This window comes from Centroberyx gerrardi, chromosome 10, assembly GCF_048128805.1.
Source record: "Centroberyx gerrardi isolate f3 chromosome 10, fCenGer3.hap1.cur.20231027, whole genome shotgun sequence".
Lineage (NCBI taxonomy): Eukaryota > Metazoa > Chordata > Actinopteri > Beryciformes > Berycidae > Centroberyx > Centroberyx gerrardi.
Window position 1 is genome coordinate 18,294,060 of NC_136006.1, and position 22,263 is coordinate 18,316,322.

A 22,263-nucleotide genomic window follows, 5' to 3' on the forward strand; every position below is an offset into this window, starting at 1 on the left:
CTGTTTGTCTGGCCGCTGACAAGAGAGGAAACAAGGGATAGGATTCCGGTAATAGATGAAAGACGAGAGTGGAGATGAAAGGAGGGGTTATCTGGTTCTCTGCGGAGTGTATTGATCTGTTTGTGTTTTCATGGGGTGAACGGGTTTGTTGGCCACAGTCCCAGCAGAAGTGCTGAGGTAGTGGCGGTATCGCTCTGAGTGGCAGCGTTGGTGCAGAGGCTGCACTGAAATTAGGGTTCAAGATACATTTGAGGTCAACCTCAAAGTTCTGCCTCTGTTGCCTGTTGTTGGCAGATGAGACAGTGGCAGGGAAAAAAAAACATTGTTGGACCATGAATCATCCAGTTGAAAAGCCTTGAGATCAACTGAATCCACTGGAAACCTATTAGCAAAGTGGGCTGATGCTGCCATCTTGTGGCAATTATAAGTACTATATCTGAAATCACATCAGGTGTAGTACTTGGTTCAAAAACAAACATGGTTCAAAACAAAGCAAAAATAATACCCATGATAAATGATTCAAAATATTCTATACAAATAATTTTATTGCATGAATTACACAGTATGGGATTGGGAAATGATAAAATGTCAATAAAGTATTTGTTCTGTTTGTTAATCAATCATGCTTGAGACTAAAACCAAGAACATTCCCACTGAACTCAAGTTTCTTTCCTTGGCAAATACTGCTAATACGGTATGTGTGTCACGGAGCATTTTCACAATTGAACACAACACACACAAAAACAGGTTGAGGTCAGTGTAGAGTTATTGTTATAACTTGAGCAGTGGAAACATTTGCATCTGTCAACATTCGGCAACAAAAAGGGACAATGTGTCTATGTTTGTCCTACATAATTTTGTTCACCACTGATTGTGTTTAGCTAGACCTAGCTCGATACATTCTCTGTAAAGTCCTCTGAGACATGCTTGTGATAAAGGGCTATATAAATAAACTTGACTTGACTTGACTTGACAAAGCAGAAATGATGTTTGGGGTTCAAGAGGCCTTCCTCCACTTGGCACACACCTAAAACATGGGAGTTTGAGTTTCCTCCGAGTTTAAACACAGGTCTATGTTAAAGCTTCTCAATCTCAACTTGTAAAGGCACTTATAAATACAGCCCTCCTCACCTCTCTGCCTTTGACTAGCATGTAAAACCATAACTTGATGACCTTGAGATCTAAAGGGAGAATAAATCTTGCATTAAATCTGCGGGGAGAATAAAAGTAACTCACAGAGGGTACAATCAAGTCCATCAGCAGAGTAGCAAATACAGGTTATGTGTAAGTATATATACACGTGCATTTCTTTGGGATCAAAGATCAGAAAAAGATTTAGTTCTCATATTGTGAGAAGAAGAATTCAGGTAACACACAACTGTTATGCACAATGTTCTGACAGAGTAAGGGTAGAAAAGTGAAAGGGTTATTTCTATTCTATTTCTTTTGTGTGTGTGTTTGTTTTTATGTAAAAACAGGGTTGTGCAACAACTTATATGCAGACATCACAACACACACCACTACCAAACAGCTCAAATGCACACACACACGCACACACACACACACACACACACACACACACACACTCATGTACATACACACACATGCACACATACACATACACACACACACACACCTGCCAATGCTATTTCAGTGCTGTCTTGGTAATGAGGCACTGGTTCGGTTGTCCACTGGAACATCATACTGTGTCACTGTTTTTGGATCTGTGGCATCTCAAATACACTCAAGTTCAACATATTCTCATAAATCTTATAAATAAAAAAAATGGACTTAATAACACAGAAAGTAATGCAATAATAACCTGAAGAGAGTATGGTGAAGTATGTTAGAGAGGAAAACAACGCAGTATATTTACAACAGAGCCATTGTTATGCATGTGTGCTGGCAACATATGGTGATTTATCAAATGACAAGCCTCTGTAATCAGTGGTAACTCCCATCCTTTACATTAGTACATGTTAACAAAAAGATAAAAGACGTGAAAATCAATAATAATATGTAGCTATATCTTGAATGACGTGGCACGGGTGGGGAGGGAAAATAACATCATACCAAAGTGGAATAAGGCAGATAGGGAAGATTCAATAGCACCTGACTTACACAAACAACCCTTTCAAAATGAACACCAGTTTACTCATGGGGGCCATGTACTCAGTGCAGCGGTAAACTGGGTGCCATTCGTTAGAGACATGTTGTGATCATGTTAGTTAAGTGTTCTGCGTGGAGCGAAGGGCCGCTTGGTCTCATGGCTTTGGTCTCTGATGTGTGTGTTCTGGTCTAGTGATCGTCGATCTCACATCTCTGTCCCTCTCCGCTCACACATGCAGGGAAATAGCACCATCCTTTGTTAAAAACAGGGAGGAAAGCCAGATCGCGGGCGTCGACGGACAGGGGATTGGTCGGAGGTTAGGAAGGAGGGCTCAGGGGGACGGGGTTTATGTCCTCTTCATGCACACCTGACAGCGGCTTATGTGTGTTCGGAGATTTCCCGCCTTTAGCGTTGTCGGGACGGGTTTCCTGGAACAAGGTACAGAGAGAAACATAAGAACTGAAGAACTGAAATAATCATAAAAGAAACAGAGGGGGAATCAGTCATTTTGGGTAGAAGGAGAGTTAAACTGCTGGATAAAACCGAGAGACGGTAGCAGTAATGGTAACATGTGCATGTCTTGAGTGTGAGTGTGTGTGTCTTACGTAAACATCTCATCGTCTTCGATGGTGGCCAGCCAGAAGCTGTAGGAGTTGGCGTAGTAGTTGCAGGTTCCGCGGCCATGGCACTCGATGAAGGGAGCGCTGCGGAATTCCTCCAGGCAGGAACCAGGAGAGGCCAGGGCCTGGCCTGAGCCCTCAGCACCAGCACTGGTGTGCTACACATACACACACACACACACACACACACACACACACAGTCAATTCCTCATTACATGAATGAACACAGACATGCTGTGCTTTAACACTATCTGTAAGAGAGCTATTGTTTGATTCCAGCGCTACAAAATTGAACACTAATGAATTATTCATGATGTGTAAGGAACTAAAACCTGATGCTGGAAGGCAAGGACAGAACTGGACAAAACTGGATCCAGATGCCAAGAAAACAGATTCTGCACAATATTGGGAAAAATGTTTCCCAGAATTTAATTCATCATCATGACATGTTGGCCGTGTAAAACATCACGGGCTGGGCCGCTACATCAGAGTTGTAATGAAGAACTAAATGTATTCTTTTTCTTAACAAAAGGGCAGACTCTATTTTCTTGTATTTGGACTTTCTCCTGCAGTGTGAGCGCTACACAACACCAGTAGTGACAGTTAGTCTGCCGCTTGCTGTTCCTCTCACCATGACAAAGGAGTAGCCGATCCACAGAGAGTCCCAGCCGTGGGGGCATGATGGGATCATGATGGTCTGACTGTGAACTGCTATCACCATGGCTGGGGCTTCACACACAGAACACCTGCACATACACAAAAACAGGTACGCACACACGCAGGCCAATACATGAGTATCACAAATAGTCACAACAGAACAATATGAAGCCATTTCTGCAGACGCTGACTTGCCTGCTGATGAAGGGCTTGATGCTGTGGCCGGTGACAGGAGCCATGCTCATGGGCATGGGCTCAGGAGAGGTGAGCCAGTAGGAGTAGTCGTTACGGGAGGCGAAGTTGCACACGTTGTTGATGTTGCAGAAGAGGAAGGGCATGGGGCTGAACTTCCTTAGGCAGCTCCCCGCCGTACCTAAACCACAGGAACACAAGACATTATTTCATTCTTCTGTCTGTCTTTCTTTCTTTCTGGAGAAAAGAAGTGGAGAAAATTTGGACTTGAGGTCCATCGTAGCATTTATAAAGAACTGCATATAACAATGCTGTACGTGCTGCAAGAAAAGCCCATTTCTCAAAGATCATTACAGAGAGCGGGAGTGATCCTAGAATACTGTTTTCCACCATTGACCAACTGCTGAATCCTGCCCCTGTCTCTGACATTTTAAGCCAAGCCTCTGATGCAAAATGTGAGGAATTTGCTAACTTTTTTAAAAACAAAATCACAACTATCAGGGCCAGTATCGCTTCAGGTGCTGGTAATTTCAATAACCAACCTTGTAAAAGTCAAACATCCATGAGGGCATCTTCTAGTATTTCTGTTGCAGAACTTAATAAGATTGTAATAGAGAGTAAATCTTCCACCTGCTCTCTTGACCCTGTCCCGACTACATTTTTTAAGAGGTTTTTCAACAGTGTTTCAAACTCTGCTCTGAAAATCATTAATACTTCACTTGAGGCTGGGGTTTTTCCTGATGCCTTTAAAACCGCTGTTGTGAAACCGCTGTTGAAGAAATCACATTTGGACTGTGGGGTCCTAAGTAACTACAGGCCCATATCAAACCTTCCTTTTTTAAGTAAGGTACTTGAAAAAGTGGTTTCTAACCAAATTAACAACTTTTTAAATGAAAACAACATTCTGGAGAAGTTTCAGTCAGGTTTCAGAGCCAACCACAGCACAGAAACTGCTCTCACCAAAATAGTCAATGATTTGCGACTTGCGAGCACTAATGCCAACAGGGTCTCAGTTCTGATTCTTTTGGACTTGAGTGCAGCATTTGACACCATCGACCACAATATTCTCATAGATCGTCTCGAGAACTGGGTTGGTCTCTCTGAATGTGTCCTGAACTGGTTCAGAACGTACATTACAGGGAGGAAATTTTTCATCTGTCTTGGAGATCATGTATCAGAGAAACATGATCTAACTTCTGGTGTTGCACAGGGAAGCTGTCTTGGTCCCCTGCTTTTCTCACTATACATGCTTCCATTAGGTGATATTATCAGAGAACATAATGTCAATTTCCATAGCTTGCTGATGATACACAACTATACATTTCTGTAGAGCCAAATCATGCAGATGCCTTAAGCTCCCTCACTACTTGTCTATTGGCTATCAATGATTGGATGAACACAAATTTCTTAAAACTGAATGAAGATAAGACAGAAATACTTTTGGTCGGCCCCAAAGCCAAAAGAGAACAACTCTCCACAAGACTTGGGAACCTGAATCCCTCGATCAAATCAGAAGTAACAAGCCTGGGTGTTACCTTAGATTCTGATCTAAGTTTTAATTCCCATATAAACAAGGTGAGCAGAACAGCATTCTTTCATCTTAGAAATATTGTCAAGGTGCAGCCCTTCCTAACCCAGAAAGATGCTGAAAAGCTAACTCACGCGTTTGTTACAAGTAGACTGGACTACTGCAACGCCCTTTTTACCGGCCTCCCAAAAAAGTCTATTGAGAGGCTTCAGCTTATCCAAAACTCTGCAGCTAGACTTTTAACAAAAACAAGGAAGCAAGAGCATATCACTCCGGTTTTAGCTACATTGCACTGGCTCCCAGTGTCCTTTAGAATTGATTTTAAAGTTCTTTTACTTGTATACAAAGCTCTTAATGGCTTAGGACCGGCCTACATTACAGAATCCCTGCTGTTCTACATTCTATCAAGAGCCCTCAGGTCTTCTACTGCTGGTTTTTTAGAAGTACAAAACCCCACTCAAAAGAAGATCGGGGATGCAGCCTTTTTTAACTATGCTCCTAAACTGTGGAACACCCTCCCAAAGAATATTAGAGAGGCGGGCTCTGTGATTCTCGTCTGCCTTAGGCAGTGAGATCTGACGTAAATATCAGATCAAGAGTAGAATCAGGAAGGGCAGGGGAAAAGAAAATTAAAGAAAAACATGGGTTCACTCACAATGTGCATCTAAAAGTGGGAGTATTTGTTGTGTTCTTTTATCTTTCTATTTTACTTGATTTGATTATTTTAATGCAATGCATTTTGCTTGTTCTTTTATATGAATTTTATCTTTTTATGTGTCTTTTATCTGCCTTTTATTGATGTAAAGCACTTTGAGCTGCATGTTGTGTATGAAAGGTGCTATACAAATAAAGGTTATTATTATTATATTATTATTTCTCTCTCTCTCTCTCTCTCTCTCTCTCTCTCTCCCTCTCTCTCTCACCTAGGTCCTGTCCATGTGAGCGTTCGTTGCCTTGCACGTAGAGCAGGGAGTAGCCGTCATAGATGAGAATGGTGCCTTCAGGACACTGTGGCACCTCCACTGACTGGCTGTGCCGAGTCACCAGGAACCCGTGATCCATGGAGGAGGGGCCGGGCGGACCCACCTGACCTGGCACACCGTCAGGTCCGGGGGGGCCAGGGTGTCCTCTGGGTCCTAAAGAGACGGTCCGATTAACGACTTCACAAAGAGACGGCACAACTGGGGACAGACGTTACTCTATCCCTGCTCCTTTCATCCCTGCAAACCTCTCACCTGTTGGCCCGGTCAGACCAGGCTCTCCTTTGGCTCCAGGTTGACCGTTGTACCCAGGGTGGCCATCTTCACCTTTTGGCCCTGTGTGACCTGTCACACCTGAGAGGGAACAAAAGAAATGGTGGAATAATTAGATAAATGGATGAGGAGGAGAAAACTGCTGGGTCTACTGGGGCTACATCAGTGGGAATGATGATGGAGCAGATCTGCACATTCAGCAGGCTTTTAAGCCAAATTTCACCTTGCTGTCCTTTCAGTCCAAGGAACCCAGCTGGTCCTTGGGGTCCCTGTAGGCCGTGCGTCCCTGGGAACCCAATGTCTCCTTTGATGAAGGTGTGGTCGCCAGGGGGACCGGGGGGGCCTTCATTACCTGAAATACACTGCATCATTAGAACCGCCACAAGAGATCTTCCTGCTGCTCGTATTGATATTGATAACCTCAGATATGACAGCGTACTGAGAGAATTATAATATACAATGACTCCATTGTGTGAAATAGTGCTAGTATTGAATATAACCACACTGTAGTATAACTGTTTCCGTCTTTTTTACCCTTGTCTCCTGGGAATCCTCTGTCTCCAAGTTCTCCTTTGAATCCAACTATCCCAAGTTCACCTTTTGTACCTGGAGTCAGTATTCAGAGTTAGTTTCTTTTTCCTGTCAATTATGTAAATATAACATATGACTCTACTCATAAACACATGCTGTCTTTCACATACGAATGCACATGCACAGACATAAAGTACACACACACACACACATCATACTGTACACACTCACCTGGGAAGCCCGGTACACCCTGCAATCCTATCTCTCCCTTCAGCCCATCAACACCTGGAAGCCCAGGTTGTCCCTGTAATACACACACACACACACACACACACACACACACACACACACACAGTTACACAAGGGTCTAAAGAGGACAGCAATTGAATCAAATGCACATTAAATATTAGCTGACATGTAAGTAGTCAAAGCTTAAGTCATGGAAAACTGCCAGCCAAGTCTCTAAGTGACCTACAGGAAGTCCAGCATTTCCACGGTCTCCCTTATGTCCCGTCTCCCCCTGGACACCAGCGCCACCGTGCTCTCCCTTCTCTCCCTTTTGTCCCTCTCTGCCTTGCACACCAGCAGGTCCCGGGACTCCTGTGGATCCTGTTAGAGAGTAAGACAAGAAGAAGGTGAGGAGATCTTTTCCAATAAAATGTACATCTCTATTTCAAACATTCTTCCCTCACCACAGTGGCTCATACTGTATTTTGGCAACAGGTCCTCATGCACCTATTGAAAGTGTTCCTGGTATATCATGTATGCAGCATACCTGCTTCTCCGGGCAGTCCCTGTTCTCCTCTCTCTCCTTTAGGACCCTCTAGAGAGACTCCTGGGAGGCCCCTCTCTCCTGGCCCACCCTGGGACCCATGTGGGCCTGGAATTCCCTTGTCGCCTTTGACACCGGGGATACCCGGATGACCAGGAGTGCCAGGGAAGCCAGGAGTACCTTTGTCACCTGGAGAGCGAAGGAGAAAGCGATTAAGCGAGGTTGTGTTTGACTGCAGTAATTTAAATGGGAGAAGGAGGGACTCTCACCTTTGCCGCCGCCCGCTCCAGGAGTCCCAGGGAAACCTCTGCCAGGTAGACCTGCACAGGAGGACCGTGTCAGATAAGGACTTCCAATGAACAAACATATAATCCATAATGTATTCCCTGAGGTAAGGAATGGAAATGAGTGTTTCATCTTTTCGGGGGCCCCAGTATTTCTAGCAGCGCCCCTGTGCCTCGGCCTTCTGTTAACTCGTCCGACACTAACCTGGGTCTCCTCTCTCCCCTGAGGATCCTGGGATGCCGTCCACTCCAGCCCCTCCTTTCTCTCCAGTAGGACCAGGAGGACCCTGCAGGCCCGGTTCACCTACAGGAGAGGAACCAGTTTACCTGATGGGCTTCCCAAAAAGTACTTGGGACTGTCAAAGCTTGTTCAAATGAAAGAAATAGTTGCTGCATGTGTGTATATCCATTACTGTGTGTGTATCAGTCTGACTAGTTTCACTGTGTAAGATGATAATAAGCCGCTCTGTTACGTACCAGGCCGACCTTCACGACCGGACTCTCCTGCAGACCCAGGCAGCCCGGCGATTCCTTTCTCTCCTGATCTACCCGGCTGACCTGTGCAGCACACACACACACACACACACACACACACATACACACACCACATTATGAGCACACTTGGAATAACAATACATATAGGGGCACTTCTGTCCTGACAGGTAGAAGGTTAACAACACATATTGAATCCCGACCTGGATAGCCGATGGTTCCCGTTTCTCCTTTGGATCCCGGATGTCCTGGAATGCCTGGCATACCGATAAAACCCTTCTGACCCTTCTCTCCAGGCGTCCCCGGGAATCCTGGCTGGCCTGTCTCACCCTAGTGGAGCAGAGGATTGGAGAATTGTTAAGTCAAGACAGGCACTAATGATTAATGAGAGGGAGAAGTATAATCTCTAATATGTCAATAGCACAGAAACTGCTGTGTTACCTTGTCCCCTGGAGGTCCTGGGACACCGATACCTGCATCACCGGCTGCTCCCTTGTCTCCTTTCTGTCCATCTGTGCCTCTGAACCCAGGATGTCCCGGTGTGCCCACTCCTCCTTTAACACCCTTCGGACCGACAGGGCCTTCACACACACACACACACACACACACACACACACACACACATACACACACAGTTAATACACAAACTCCAAATATTTATGAGGGCCGCCTCCATTAAATAAAATGTTTCTCTTGTAACATGTGAGCTTTCCCTTGCTCTGAAAAGCTTAATACATACAGTCTTTGTTTACAGGATTGGATTTTATGTTTGTAACTCACACACACACACACACACACACACACACACACACACACACACACACACACTGGACTTTGATGTTAGAGTTAATCTTTCTGGTTGAGCTGGTTGGGTTTTCATGACACAGACAGTGTTTCTCCAGCAGGATGAAGTGTGTTTTGTTGGAGCATGCCTACCTGGTATTCCCATCTCTCCTAGACTGCCCTTCTGTCCAGGCTGTCCGATATTGCCAGTCTCTCCAGGAAAACCTGGGTCTCCTTTCTCACCTGAGCCAAGTCAAACATTGAGAGTTAGAAAAAATAAAGTGAAATCTTAATTAGAGTTGAATCAATTTCTGAATAAGACAAAACGAAGATAATTACTGTGTTAGTTCTACACTGTTTAAATGTCCTCTAAAATGTTATGTTGCTCACCTGGTTGTCCAGGTGAACCGGGCTCTCCGTCTTGTCCTGGCATGCCAGGGTCTCCATGCTGTCCTGGGTAGCCTTTCTCTCCAGTGACCCCAGGACCACCTGATAGGAAAATAGGATTAAAAACACACACCATGTAAGGACACTGAGATGTTTATATGAAGTATGTGTATGATCTATGGTGGTGCTTCATAAACACGGGTCAGGATCCAGAATGGGGCATGGACCGCATGACAAAAGTACTATTATGTTTAATGAGCCAGTGTGAGACTAAAGTGATTCAATGTGGCACCAGCCAATGTATCTGTATCGGACATTTTGTCACAAGTTGTTTTTGTACATTAGGGCCAGCCTGTTGTTTCACACCTCTATCTCCGCTGTCTCCCTTCTCCCCCTTCATGTGCTCCATATCCACATCGGTCATGTTCCCAGGAGGTCCCTGCAGACCCGGCTCTCCCCTCTCTCCTTTAGGTCCATTCTCGCCAAACCCTCCTCTTGGTCCAGTAATGCCAGGATCACCTGAGAGGGAAGGTGGAAAAGGGGGATTATCACTTCCATCTGCTGTCAGAAACCTAAAAACAAACCAAGAACACTGTGGACCACAGAGAGACCGGCTGAAGATATTTATATAGATTGGGAACTCTGTCAGCATCCAGTCTCCTCTCTCACCTCTCAGACCAGGAGATCCAGGTGTGCCAGGCGGTCCGGGAAATCCTGGTACTCCTGGTGTCCCGATGACCCCCATCTCTCCTTTAGGACCTGGCAAACACACACACACACACACACACACACACACACCAAGATTGCTATAAATGACCATTGACTGATGTTTCATGACTTGTGACTTGTCTGCAGATCAAGATTGTTATTATATTATTATTAGTAGTATTTCTTGCTGTTTGTCAGTCTCACCTTGGCTTCCAGTCAGTCCGTCCCTGCCTGAGAGGCCCTGTCGCCCCGGCAACCCTTTAGTACCGGGTGATCCAGGAAACCCGGAGGCTCCTTTCTCTCCCTGAGGCCCCGGCATGTCCAGACCAGGAGGACCAGGCAAGCCCTTTTCTCCCTTCACACCTACCCTGCCTGCACACACACACACACACACACACACACACACACACAAATATATCAAATGTATTCAGTGATTTCCACTGCAACAGTCAGCTGAAAGAACTGAAGTGTGTGTATCTGAACCTGAACACGTTTGGCATGTGTAATGTTTGAATGCTTGGGTTCTGAGTTTTTCCTCACCGTATGGGCCAGGCTCCCCAGGTAGTCCTTGGGGTCCAGGAGCCCCTGGCAGGCCGTCTCCCGGAGGTCCTGCTGGGCCAGTCACTCCAGCGCTTCCTGGGAGTCCAGAGTCACCTGAAGGTGAAGAGCAGAGAGAAATGATTTTGTGCTAGGCAGAAGGGCCTCTGAACGCACCAGACAGGAGATGAAATCAAGCCACACTTCACATTGGGATGGGACTTTTTTTAAGAGCCTTACTGCACCTTTGAGTCCATGAGGTCCCGGTGGTCCTGTGTATCCTTCTCGTCCAGGGATACCAGTTAGCCCAATGTTACCCTTCTCTCCGGGGAAGCCGATATCTCCGGGGAAGCCCTGTGAACCTTTGGGGCCTGGCAGGCCTCGCCCTGGTTCACCCTGCAGGCGGGAGACATGAGCACCGGTTCACGTCTCAACACCGGCAGCACAGGTCTGACATAAAAACCTCCCAGTGGATCAACATCCAAAACACATCATAGTTGTGGTTGTTTGTTTACTATCCACACACACACACACACATATATATACATGCATGCACACCTAAAGCCCTCTTAGTCATCCACACACAAATATGCACCTTTTGTCCAGGTGTACCAGGTTTTCCCGTTGAACCCTCCTGTCCTGGTCTTCCTGGTTCTCCTGGTATTCCCGCAGCACCTGGGATTCCAGAGATTCCTGGAAACATGGACAAGAAGTTTCCTCTGAGTGGCAATTATTCACATGTTGTGCTATCATGTAAAGTTTAAGTTTTTGCTGAAGAATCCATGAGTGACCATGTGATGTTGAGAGGAAGAGTAGGAAGGTTATGTTCCTACCTTTAGGCCCAGGTGGGCCTGGAAATCCAATTCCAGGGACACCGTAGTCCCCCTTCTTTCCAGGGAAACCTGGCAACCCCGGGTCTCCCTGCACTCCTGTGTCACCTGCAGCCAAACACAGGCTGTGTGTTACACAGGACCAATTCCTAACAGGACAGCTGTCCCAAAACTGGCCTTTACAAAGACTTTGAACCCTAAATTATGCATGAATGTAGCGATTCCCACCTTGAAGTCCAGGTATGCCACTTTCTCCTCGTGGTCCAGGGACACCCTGAGGTCCAGGAGTGCTCCCACCTTGACCTGGCTCACCTTTGGGACCTGGTGGAGGCAAGGTAACATAAGTAGATAAGTAGATTACACATGTGTGTATACCTGTGTGTCTGTGTGTGTTTGCTGAAACATCCTGCCAGAGGACTTTGAGATGTGTCCCAACAATAAACTCTTTTCAGAAGCCTCTCTCTTTTCATCTGTGGGTGTATGTGTACATGTCAAGCCTACCGGGATATCCGGGGGTTCCGGGCAGGCCGGGTCTCCCCTGGCCGCCCTTGTCTCCAGGCTCTCCTGGTCGACCGAAGCCTGGCACCCCAGGGGGGCCCCTCTCTCCTGGGGGCCCGATGAGACCCGGGTCCCCGTCCAGTCCACGCTCACCCTTGATGCCCTCTCTGGCCTGCAAGCAAGATTAGAGAGAGGGGATGTCCAGTCCACTTAGCTTTACTGTGTGAGCAAGAAATAAAAAGGTTAAAGACCCCATGAAATGGCGTCTTTACTTCCTGGATATCATGCATTTCCTCTTGAAACAGGATGTTGGGGCGGGGCATAATGCAGTGAGGGATCATTCAAAAGTCGAAACCAATGGAATATGAGTCAGGGAGAGAAAGCCAGTTTTATTTGATGGGAGGGGTGCGGAGGGGCGGGACTGTTAAAAAATCTGATGGTTTTATTGGTTAGAAATGTATATTTATGCCTACTAGTGCAGCATGAGGTCATAAGGAAGGTACTCTGTTTTCCAGGAGGTAAAAGTAATGGGAGTACATTTCATGGGGACTTTAACAATGAATAAAGAAGAAAAAGAATACTACAGGGTAAATGTACAGAATAATTAAAAGAAGAATAAAAGTTGTTCGAGTAAAAGCAAGCCTGTAAAAGTGTGTTTTTAAAAGGGTTTTAAAAGGTTTTAAAAGCAGACACTGGTTGAGTTTGTCGGGTCGGCTCTTCTAGATCCAGGGGCCCCACTGATCATCCATTTCACAGGCAGTTCCCTCTGCTTTGTATTGTGGTAATATGCAGGCATTTACACCAGTAGTGTAGCTTATGCTGCCATATTCTGATATTTTGCCTCATCAAACAAACCACACACACACACACACACACACACACACACACACACACACACTTACAGGTTCTCCTTTAAGGCCAGGTATACCCGGCAGGCCGTCTCTCCCTGGCAGTCCGTCCACACCTGGCAGGCCTGGGGAGCCAGCAGCACCAGGCAGACCTCTGTCTCCCTTCAGGCCGGGAGCTATGAAGATGTCACCCGGTTCACCGACAGCACCGGGCGATCCCATCAGCCCAGGACTGCCTGACAGTCCCTGCAGATAGGTGACAAGTCAAGTCTCATATCATATCCAGTCTTAAAATCTTATTTTTCTTAAAACAAGTGAAAAATTCCACTTGTTTCCAATGCAGTTTCACTTGTTTCAGGAATTTAGTATCAAGAAAATGACTGATTCAAGAAAGGTTTTGAAACAAGTTGATTTCTATTATGAAAGTATCTCACCCCATTGACTGTGTTTTTTTATATACTTAAGATATTACAAGATTTTGAGACTAAATACTACATTGTTAAGATGGACATTTTTTGCAGCGTAGACATATGTGTACACAACACACAATTCAGGTGCAATTCAATAGATTTTGTGGGAATTCAATGAGTTAATAAGGCAACATGGACGATGACGTGATGTTTTCCTCTTGTTCCATTCTCCATTCCATTCCTCAATGAAATGCATAATGAACTGTGAAAACATTCAGCTCCCTGTCATCTTGTTGTGAGTAGAACCTGCACAGAGCTCGTATGAGATTCTACTCACAGGCTTTCCAGGAGTTCCAGCAAGGCCAGGTTGACCTTTGTCTCCTTTACTGCCCGCCGGCCCGGGATATCCTGCCAGGGACCCAGGGACAATTTCAGTATACTGTACCTCCTTAGCTCATTCAGTACCCATCGCAGTGTAAATACTGTATACTGGCAAAAATGTAAGTTTGGTGTTGTGAGCTAACATTGGTTGTCATTGGTTTGTTTATGTAGACATTGTTTAAAATGTCAAATGACAAAAAAATACTCCAAAAGCCAAAGAAAATACTCAAAAGTTAGTTTGTACATTTGTCACATTTTTTAAATTGTGAAAGGCTAATTACAGTAGATGAGTCTCCAGCACAAAACGTGCCAACTTTAGCTCACAGCCAATGATTTTGGCTGTATGCAAACCAGACACTTCCATTATATGTACGTGTGTGTGTGTGTTTTGCATAAATCCTATCCTCTCTCACCCTGCAGTCCTTTGGGGCCCGCGGGTCCAGGCAATCCAGGGGCGCCGAAGGCTTCACACTGAAGACAGGTATCTCCCTTGTCACCTGATGGGACACAGACACATCCAATCCACACAACATGATGTAAACGTCCTCAGCTGAGCATGAAGGTGTTTAAGTTCTGTGGCTGCTCTGATGATCTTATGGGCTGCGTTTGTAGTTGTGTTTATGTGTTTATGTGCGTACGCAGGTATCACTACACCTCAACGACAGAAATGTGCTTCACAGAAGGAACGACAATCAATGCATCCATCACTCCTACTGATCAGTATTGATGGAAGGCCCTCTTACCTTTCTGTCCCAGCTCGCCTCGTAACCCTGCAGGTCCAGGGGGGCCAGGAGCTCCTTTCTCAACGTTGCATTCACCAGGGTTAACTGTGTGGCCGTGTCACAGCACATGACAAAACATTATTATTATTTTTTTTAACCATTTGGAGAATATGGATACTCTACATAGGTGTCATTTATAAAAATGATTGTAATAGTCTAAGATGAGGCATACTCGGGGTTCCTGGGGGCCCAGGGGGGCCGCTGACCCCTTCTTCTCCTGGAGGTCCACGGAGAGACTCTCCATCTAGACCCCGGTTTCCTTTCTGACCCACGTTTCCCTTCTGACCCTGCTCTCCACGAGGCCCTTCAACCTGCCTGCCTGAAGTACAAGACAAGAGAGCAGCAGTTAGTCCATTACCCTGGTTAGCATGTTTCATGCAGACCTCTGCAGTGTGCGGAGCATGGTGAAGTCAAGAAGCCCCGGGGCAGAGTTTTTACATCATGATGTCCGAAGAACAAAGCAGTGAAATTAAACACTTGATTCTTTTACCTGGTGGACCCGCCTCTCCCGCAGGACCAGGATAACCTGTTAGTTGAGAACAAATGAAAAAGAAAAACATGGATATTATGGAAATTGATCCACAATGTGACTGTGTGTGTGTGTGTGTGTGTGTGTGTGTGTGTGTGTGTGTGTGTGTGTGTGTGTGTTGGTGGCCTTACTGTACCTTTGTCTCCTTGTAACCCTGGGAGACCAGGAGGGCCGATGGGACCGGGGGCGCCCTCACCCTGAAACAGCAACATTACAGAGATCAAGGACAAGATGATGTCAAGCCAACGTCACTCTCATCCAGACTTGACGCTGACAAAATAAATCAAATTATATCCACTCAAAATAAAGAATTTAAGGATATAAGTAACACCTATATCGAATTTCTGTGAGAGGAAAATATGAATAAAGGTTGTTGATGGATGTGTTTATTCTCAACACGTCTATCAACATGTTAAACCCAAAGGATCTTTGTCAGGAGTCCCTTTCTTGTAAATCATCTCTTTTTATGTGGACATTTTGTATCTAAATGAATGAATCTTTAAACATATTTGACTCCATCGACTATGTCATTATCTCTACAGTGGAACACATTCCTATTGAAGCATTTTAGCTGAATGCAAATATGGCGACATCTGCTGGTATGTTTCAGAACTGCTATGGGGAAATAAATGGGGAAAAATGGTTAAAGAGATGAGTGGGTGATTGAGAGGGGGGGATAGAGAGAGAGAGAGAGAGAGAGAGAGAGAGAGAGAGAGAGAGAGAGAGAGAGAGAGAGAGGGAGTACTTACATATCCCGGTGGTCCTTTCTCTCCTTTCTCACCCTGAAATAACACAAAGAATTTAGCCTCCTGCTCCTTAATCACAACATCTGGATTAAAGTCTTGAATGTTCAGGTCACAACTATGTTCAGACATTGGCGGATCTCAAGTGAATGAAGGTGCATTAGTTACCGGGATCCCGTTGTATCCAGGAGTCCCAGGGACGCCACTTTCTCCCTGTGTGAGAGTAGACACAGACATTAGGACACGGATGGATACCTTCTGCTATAAAACCAAACAGCAGTTGGTAGATAGGTAGAGAAGAAAAGACTGTACAGAGCATTATTATTACCTTCAGCCCATCATCTCCATCCTTGCCGGGTTTGCCCTGAAATCACAGAAACAGAAACTCATTCTAATGTTATCCAGCATGTAAGTCCATATTATTATGTTTAGTAGTAGAAGTAGTAGTAGTAGTAGTAGTAGTAGTAGTATCTCCAATAGTTCAAAAACTACATTTTGAGGTAAAAAAAAAAATAACTTTAATTTATGTCTTAATGTTTAAAAATACAGGTGATCCCATATTAAATAATGTTAACAAATATCTTAAGTTCGTTAATAACTTAATGATATTTCCTAATGAGTTTTACTTTCATGTCAGCAATCAATGTGTAAGAGCATAGAGGTACAATTTTCAAATAGTAGAGATCTCACTTTGGATTGAAACTTCAGCATGGCACTGTTCTATTGAAATCTGACAGTTTTTCACTCTCAGATTGACATTTTGTCACATGGACCGATAGCTAGGAGAGTCTTACATGTACTTGAGTCTGTAAAAGGTTTGCTCTCATTGGTAATATTTGTAAACCTTGAAGTTGAATAATCCTGTAGTTTTAGTCATGACGGGTTATGTAAGTTGCAAAAGGAATATTTTCCATGTTACAATCAAACTTCTGAAGAATCTACACAAATATATCTAAAATTTATATTAGCAAATAATTTCTGTATTGTAGCTTTTATAGAAGCCCCATGCTGACATTTTAACAAGATGAGTATTTTTTCAATTTACTATTACACAAACGTGAAATCTACAAGGATCCCATAGAGAAGGATCTCTGCCACTCACTCTTGGTCCGGGTGGGCCTTGTTCACCTTTGACCCCGTTCTGATGTGGAATGCAAAAGCCCTGCAAAGGAAACCGGGTGATCAACGGCTCTCAGAAACAGTAGAAAGCTTGAACATTCTATAAGATCACACTCTGTGTGTATTGTAATGTGACAACATTTAAAAGTAAAATACTAACTTTATCTCCTTTGTCTCCTCGAGATCCTCTCTCTCCCTGTTGAAAAAAAAGAAAACACAAACACATTTAGGAAAGAACAGAGGGCCTAAATATAGAGGGCCTATCCATCCATCTATCCATCCATCCGTCCATCCATCCATTCATCCATCCATCCACCCAGCAATAATGCTCTATGTACATAAAATACAGCAATGGCAAAGTCTCTCTTCAGTGACTGAAAAGAAAGTGACTGAATGAGTACCGGTGGTCCAGGCAGGTACTGTGTGATGGGGTGTCCTCCCACTTCTTGTGATGGAGGTCCAGGTGGGCCGGGTGGACCACGGAATCCTCTCTCACCCTGCAGGAGGAGAGGCCAACCATTACAATACAGCACCACAACAAAATAATTTAAAATTCATTGGATAATTTGAAAAAAGCAATTCATCATCTGATGATCACTGGGAAATAGATGATCATCATCTTCAGACTTGAACATAAAGTATGAACATTCGGTAGTATAATTAAATGAAAAAGAGATGAAAATGCAACACTGACTATGGAAATTTCCAACTTGCAAAAGGCTTCATTATTTTTTATCAGAGGGCAAACTAAAGATCCTCCTTTGCTGCCTCCAAAACAAGCTATTCTGTTTCCAGGGACCGGTAAGTAAGTTGCACAAAGGAGAAAACCTTTCAGTCCTGAGCATCTCCCTTTTCCTCAAATCTAATTTAGTCAATACTGTACAGATTTTATTCACCAAACTCCACTGCATGCATAACGGGAGCCACCTCTCCTCTACCCTTTTTTATGTTAAGAATATTTCCTTACCTTTTCTCCTTTCTCACTCTGGAAGGACAGTCTGTCTCCCTACAGGAGAGGGGAAGAAAAACAACTTCCTGTGACATCACAGCTGGGGCAGCCAATCAGAGCTTGGCGGGAGGACGGTTGATTTTATTTTATGATTGTCAGATCACTTTATATTATTAGTCTTACCTTCTCTCCTTGGGGGCCGGGGGGGCCAGGATCACCCTATAGAATACAGTTCTCCAGTCAGTCAAACAGTTGGATCAGACCAATACTGTATCTAGCTGATGAGCGATGATGAACTCATACATATGACTGACTGACTGACATACTGCTTTTGTGCCAGATAACTATGAAAGTACAACGTCTACCCAGAGTATACTTAGTTCTCGTATTTGCAAAGCTTGTCTTTTTTTTCAGTCAGAATATTTGTTGTGTTTTGCGCTGTACATTGAGCCTGAGATTCCTATGCTAATGAAATATATTAGTGCTTTTACTGCGGCTCATGAACAGTCCATCACTGTAACAGTAACTCACTTTGGGTCCTTCATAGCCTCGAGGTCCTGGAGGGCCGGTAGGTCCAGGATGGCCACTTTGTCCCTGGAAGAGAGATGTGTGTGGGAAGAATTCAGATTACTTTCTCTCACTCTACACACAAATGCATATACACGAACACACACACACACACACACACATGCACAACGTACAGGTAGTCCAGGTGTGCCAGGGAATCCTCTTTCTCCTTTCAGAGGAACAATGCCAATAATACCACCAGGGTCGCCCTGTAGGAGAGAAAAACAAAAAGGAATGGTTTGGCATGTGTCTCTTACTGGTAGGAAGGACATGCTGGTGTTGACTGACAAACATCTTTCACACACAAGATCTTAAAGCTTCGTAGATTTCAGCTAACCTTCATTCCAGGGAGTCCCGGGATACCCTGCAGAGAGAGGAGAGCAGAGACAGATCAGTACAGGCAGCATCATCTGGTGGCATGAAAGTTTCCATTTTGAGATGGGGCACAGTTATCTTTACGCTGTTGTCATGTGAAAACCGTGTAACTCCTTATGAAACCCTTTAAAACCCATTGGACAACCTCAAAAACGAATGGTGGTCAATCTAAAAACAAGGCAGTTTTTCTTAGTTCCTGAAAAGTGAAAAATTTGGAGAAATGTGAAATGTGTGCCGGTCAGTGTGTCGGTGGCTGTCATATTGATTTCTGCTTACAGGAGGTCCTTGAAGGCCAGGGAAACCAGAAGTACCGTCCCTGCCTCTTTCTCCCTGGAACACAGACACACAACAAGGTCAGTCAGGGACGCACAGAGATCAGGTTATGAACAAAAAATGAAATATCAGGAACGGACACAAAGAACTGGGTGAATGCTTCAAACTGCAGTAGAGGTTTGAGAATTGGTTTACTTTCGTTCCATTGCATCCTGGAATTCCTGATGCACCTGCAGGGCCGTCGTTTCCATTGATGCCCTATGAGTGGGAGTGAAGAAACACACACACACACACACACACACACACAATTTCATTTTGTTAAACAATGTTTTTATTTGCAAAACTGTCTTTCTTAAGAGGGCATCAGTTTCAATAGAGTTAAATACATAATTACTTGTGATGGTAATTACATGTTACATGTAATTACATGAGACAACATTTTTATGGGAGGACTTTGCTGTGTTGTGCAGGATGTGAGACTTGTGCAGGAACTCACCGGTAGTCCTGGGTTTCCTGGGAAGCCTGGCAAACCAGGAGGACCCTGCAATATCACAAACATATTGTAAACATATTGCAAACTCTACGTGCATGAAGAAAGAAGCTATCAGTGATATCACATCGACTAAAGAAGCTAGTGAACTTGTCCATGACTTCCAAAGCAATAATTTTTTGACCTGGCAGAAGTGTGTGTGCACGCTCACATCAAGTCTTAAGTGTTGTTGGTGTGGCCAGACAAGATCAGATACTCACCCGCATTCCTTTCAGTCCAGCAGCGCCAGGCTCACCGAAATCTCCCTAGGGAGAGACAAATGACATCATGAAGCAACTCACACACCATAGAAAATGCGGCTCTGGTGGGCCAGGGAGTGAGCGCATATTAACTTGAAAATTTTGTGATTGAATGAGAACAAATCATAATCATTAATCCTGTGAGACATTTCTTAAACAATCAATATGTTGGTGTGTTTTGTATTGTTGTGTCTTGTTCAAGTGTGCAGTGAGTCTTTGTGTCTCAAAAGATTGATAAACCCTGCTGCAGGATACCAATAATGGAAACCAACCATATTTTGGGTCTGTGTGACTGTGTGTGTGTGTGTGTGTGTGTGTGTGTGTGTGTGTGTGTGTGTGTGTGTGTGTGTGTGTGTGTGTGTGTGTACTCACCTTGGGGCCCATTGGCCCTGGAGGCCCTTCATGTCCCTGCATCCCTGGGAATCCCATGTTGCCTTGAAGACCTGGAAATCCCCGCTCACCCTGTGAGGCACAGAGGATCAAGTTGGTGATGCAAGAGAAAAAAATAATTTAAACTTTATATATATTTTGGTTGTTTTGTTTGTAAGTGTCACACAACTTTAAAATATGAATTAAAAATGTAGTAGCTGACAAATGAGTATGGAAAGGTTTCCCTTGCAAGGGGAAGGAATAATTATGGCCTCACGCATTAGGTTTCAAGCTATTTTATAATTTAATATCGCCAGTGGGCATATTGCGGGCATACACCCACAGCAAGTTTCAAGGTAATAAGGATATCCATCCAATGCCATTGTGACAGAGCTACTGTGTATGTTTCCATCTTTGTATTAACATACTGTGTATTACTATGTATATAATATTGAAAAAAAGAATGGCCCAAACAGAGGTCCTGATATGCAAATTTTGAGAAATGATAATATGTATTTAATGATAGCAACTGAGGTCATTTTACACAATATCCTGGGAGATGCCATTCTCCATTAGTGTGAAAAATGGCAAGTCTCTAACATGTAGCATCTCACAGGACATCAAGAAAGAAAAAAGTAACAGCACAAAAATATAGTGGAAGTACAACAGAAATATAAGAATCACTAACTTTGGTTAACTTATGAATCAACAGATAAAGCATTACAGATCATTGGAAAAAAGCAAGATGATTTGTGAATATAATTTTAAATATATTATAGTATGTTGTCTATTTATTTCAGAGCTAATTTCAAAATAATGTATTTGAATTTATAATAAAGCCTCTCCTCTGTTAATTTTGTGTTTGCATGCTGTATTTGTACATCTGTTTAATTTTAAAACAATACAATAATTGATCACAAAAAAAGCTCTTCTGTGTAAATGAAATGGACTTTGGTACCTATGTATTTATCTTTTGGCAGAAACATCTTCCCAGAAATATTCTGGGATATGTAAGTTTCTCTATGTGCCACTAGATGGCAGCATAATCCTCCTGAGGGCCTGATGTTCTGCTCCAGTAATCTGCACAGCCATCTCTGAGTTGCCAAGGATGAGAGAGTGACAGGGAAAACTAGGCCACGGAGAGGAGAGGAGCCATAAAAACAGTGATTTTTGGATCCAACCCCAATTGATTTCTATTCCTTGACCACAACATTCCTGACTCAGACCAGTGAGGACAAATGATGCACTGTGGACCATGGGAATCACGATAAGAACACCAGGGCAACTGTGTCAGGAAATGATGTCACTGAAAATAAATCTGGTAGGAGAATTTGGGAAGGCTGTGAGGGGTTTCAACACCTTTCAAAGCACAGTGGTGGTTTGAAACCACAGTGTTTTGGCCAGACTCCACTGAAACAGTCAGTGCGTCTGTTGTTTTTGGTGAGCTGAATGTTTGGCTACTGCTTCTGTAAGAATGAACCATAAAAGGCCAGACTGGTGTACCAAGAGGACAGATAACACACTGCAAAGCTCTGATACAACTGAGCCAATAATGCACAAACACACAGGAGGAGCTGCGCTACAAAAACATCTGCTTAGTTTTTAATTCCTTTGAAGGATAAACTTCAAATGTATTTGCTTACTGGCCACTTCTACAATCGATCAAATGTGGTTTATGTATAAAGTATCCAATCTAGCTCTAAAGTATGTATACATTTCTGCCTCTGTGTAATATTTTTTGGCTTTTACCGTTACTGTTAAATACAATAGAAACAATTAACCTACTTACATATACTGTTTATATTCTGTATGTATATGTATTGGCACAGATTATTTTTACCTCTCCTCCTTTTATCTTATTTTTTATGTATTTATTTATCCTATTTATGTATTTATTTTGTTTTATTTATGTTCCTTTCACTTGTTTTATCCTCTCATTGCTATTAA

The 22,263-nt window shown here is 43.8% G+C and overlaps 1 protein-coding gene across 1 annotated transcript in view; it reads right to left on the reverse strand.

Annotated features, from left to right (window-relative positions):
• Nucleotides 1-518: 518 nt before the first annotated feature.
• The window catches only part of col4a1 (collagen, type IV, alpha 1), a 42,339-nt gene continuing 20,594 nt past the window's right edge, over nt 519-22,263 (reverse strand). The window contains exons 3-52 of the mRNA XM_071902182.2: nt 20,320-20,409; nt 19,909-19,953; nt 19,655-19,699; nt 19,354-19,416; nt 19,162-19,215; nt 18,848-18,874; nt 18,645-18,719; nt 18,475-18,537; nt 18,127-18,162; nt 17,962-18,000; nt 17,396-17,491; nt 17,155-17,190; nt 16,978-17,037; nt 16,204-16,239; nt 16,044-16,088; nt 15,882-15,914; nt 15,269-15,329; nt 15,094-15,129; nt 14,776-14,922; nt 14,565-14,648; nt 14,235-14,318; nt 13,778-13,848; nt 13,085-13,276; nt 12,186-12,354; nt 11,913-12,005; nt 11,688-11,792; nt 11,450-11,547; nt 11,100-11,250; nt 10,858-10,971; nt 10,522-10,689; nt 10,279-10,368; nt 9,976-10,128; nt 9,613-9,711; nt 9,376-9,465; nt 8,881-9,020; nt 8,643-8,769; nt 8,425-8,505; nt 8,153-8,251; nt 7,933-7,983; nt 7,667-7,852; nt 7,367-7,500; nt 7,123-7,195; nt 6,895-6,966; nt 6,584-6,712; nt 6,343-6,441; nt 6,031-6,243; nt 3,583-3,760; nt 3,362-3,476; nt 2,716-2,888; nt 519-2,538 (exon numbers count right to left, since the gene is read on the reverse strand). Coding sequence (XP_071758283.1) covers nt 2,457-2,538; nt 2,716-2,888; nt 3,362-3,476; nt 3,583-3,760; nt 6,031-6,243; nt 6,343-6,441; nt 6,584-6,712; nt 6,895-6,966; nt 7,123-7,195; nt 7,367-7,500; nt 7,667-7,852; nt 7,933-7,983; nt 8,153-8,251; nt 8,425-8,505; nt 8,643-8,769; nt 8,881-9,020; nt 9,376-9,465; nt 9,613-9,711; nt 9,976-10,128; nt 10,279-10,368; nt 10,522-10,689; nt 10,858-10,971; nt 11,100-11,250; nt 11,450-11,547; nt 11,688-11,792; nt 11,913-12,005; nt 12,186-12,354; nt 13,085-13,276; nt 13,778-13,848; nt 14,235-14,318; nt 14,565-14,648; nt 14,776-14,922; nt 15,094-15,129; nt 15,269-15,329; nt 15,882-15,914; nt 16,044-16,088; nt 16,204-16,239; nt 16,978-17,037; nt 17,155-17,190; nt 17,396-17,491; nt 17,962-18,000; nt 18,127-18,162; nt 18,475-18,537; nt 18,645-18,719; nt 18,848-18,874; nt 19,162-19,215; nt 19,354-19,416; nt 19,655-19,699; nt 19,909-19,953; nt 20,320-20,409 — 4,800 coding nt within the window. The 3' untranslated portion in view covers nt 519-2,456. The remainder of the gene's footprint in view (nt 2,539-2,715; nt 2,889-3,361; nt 3,477-3,582; nt 3,761-6,030; nt 6,244-6,342; nt 6,442-6,583; nt 6,713-6,894; nt 6,967-7,122; nt 7,196-7,366; nt 7,501-7,666; nt 7,853-7,932; nt 7,984-8,152; nt 8,252-8,424; nt 8,506-8,642; nt 8,770-8,880; nt 9,021-9,375; nt 9,466-9,612; nt 9,712-9,975; nt 10,129-10,278; nt 10,369-10,521; nt 10,690-10,857; nt 10,972-11,099; nt 11,251-11,449; nt 11,548-11,687; nt 11,793-11,912; nt 12,006-12,185; nt 12,355-13,084; nt 13,277-13,777; nt 13,849-14,234; nt 14,319-14,564; nt 14,649-14,775; nt 14,923-15,093; nt 15,130-15,268; nt 15,330-15,881; nt 15,915-16,043; nt 16,089-16,203; nt 16,240-16,977; nt 17,038-17,154; nt 17,191-17,395; nt 17,492-17,961; nt 18,001-18,126; nt 18,163-18,474; nt 18,538-18,644; nt 18,720-18,847; nt 18,875-19,161; nt 19,216-19,353; nt 19,417-19,654; nt 19,700-19,908; nt 19,954-20,319; nt 20,410-22,263) is intronic.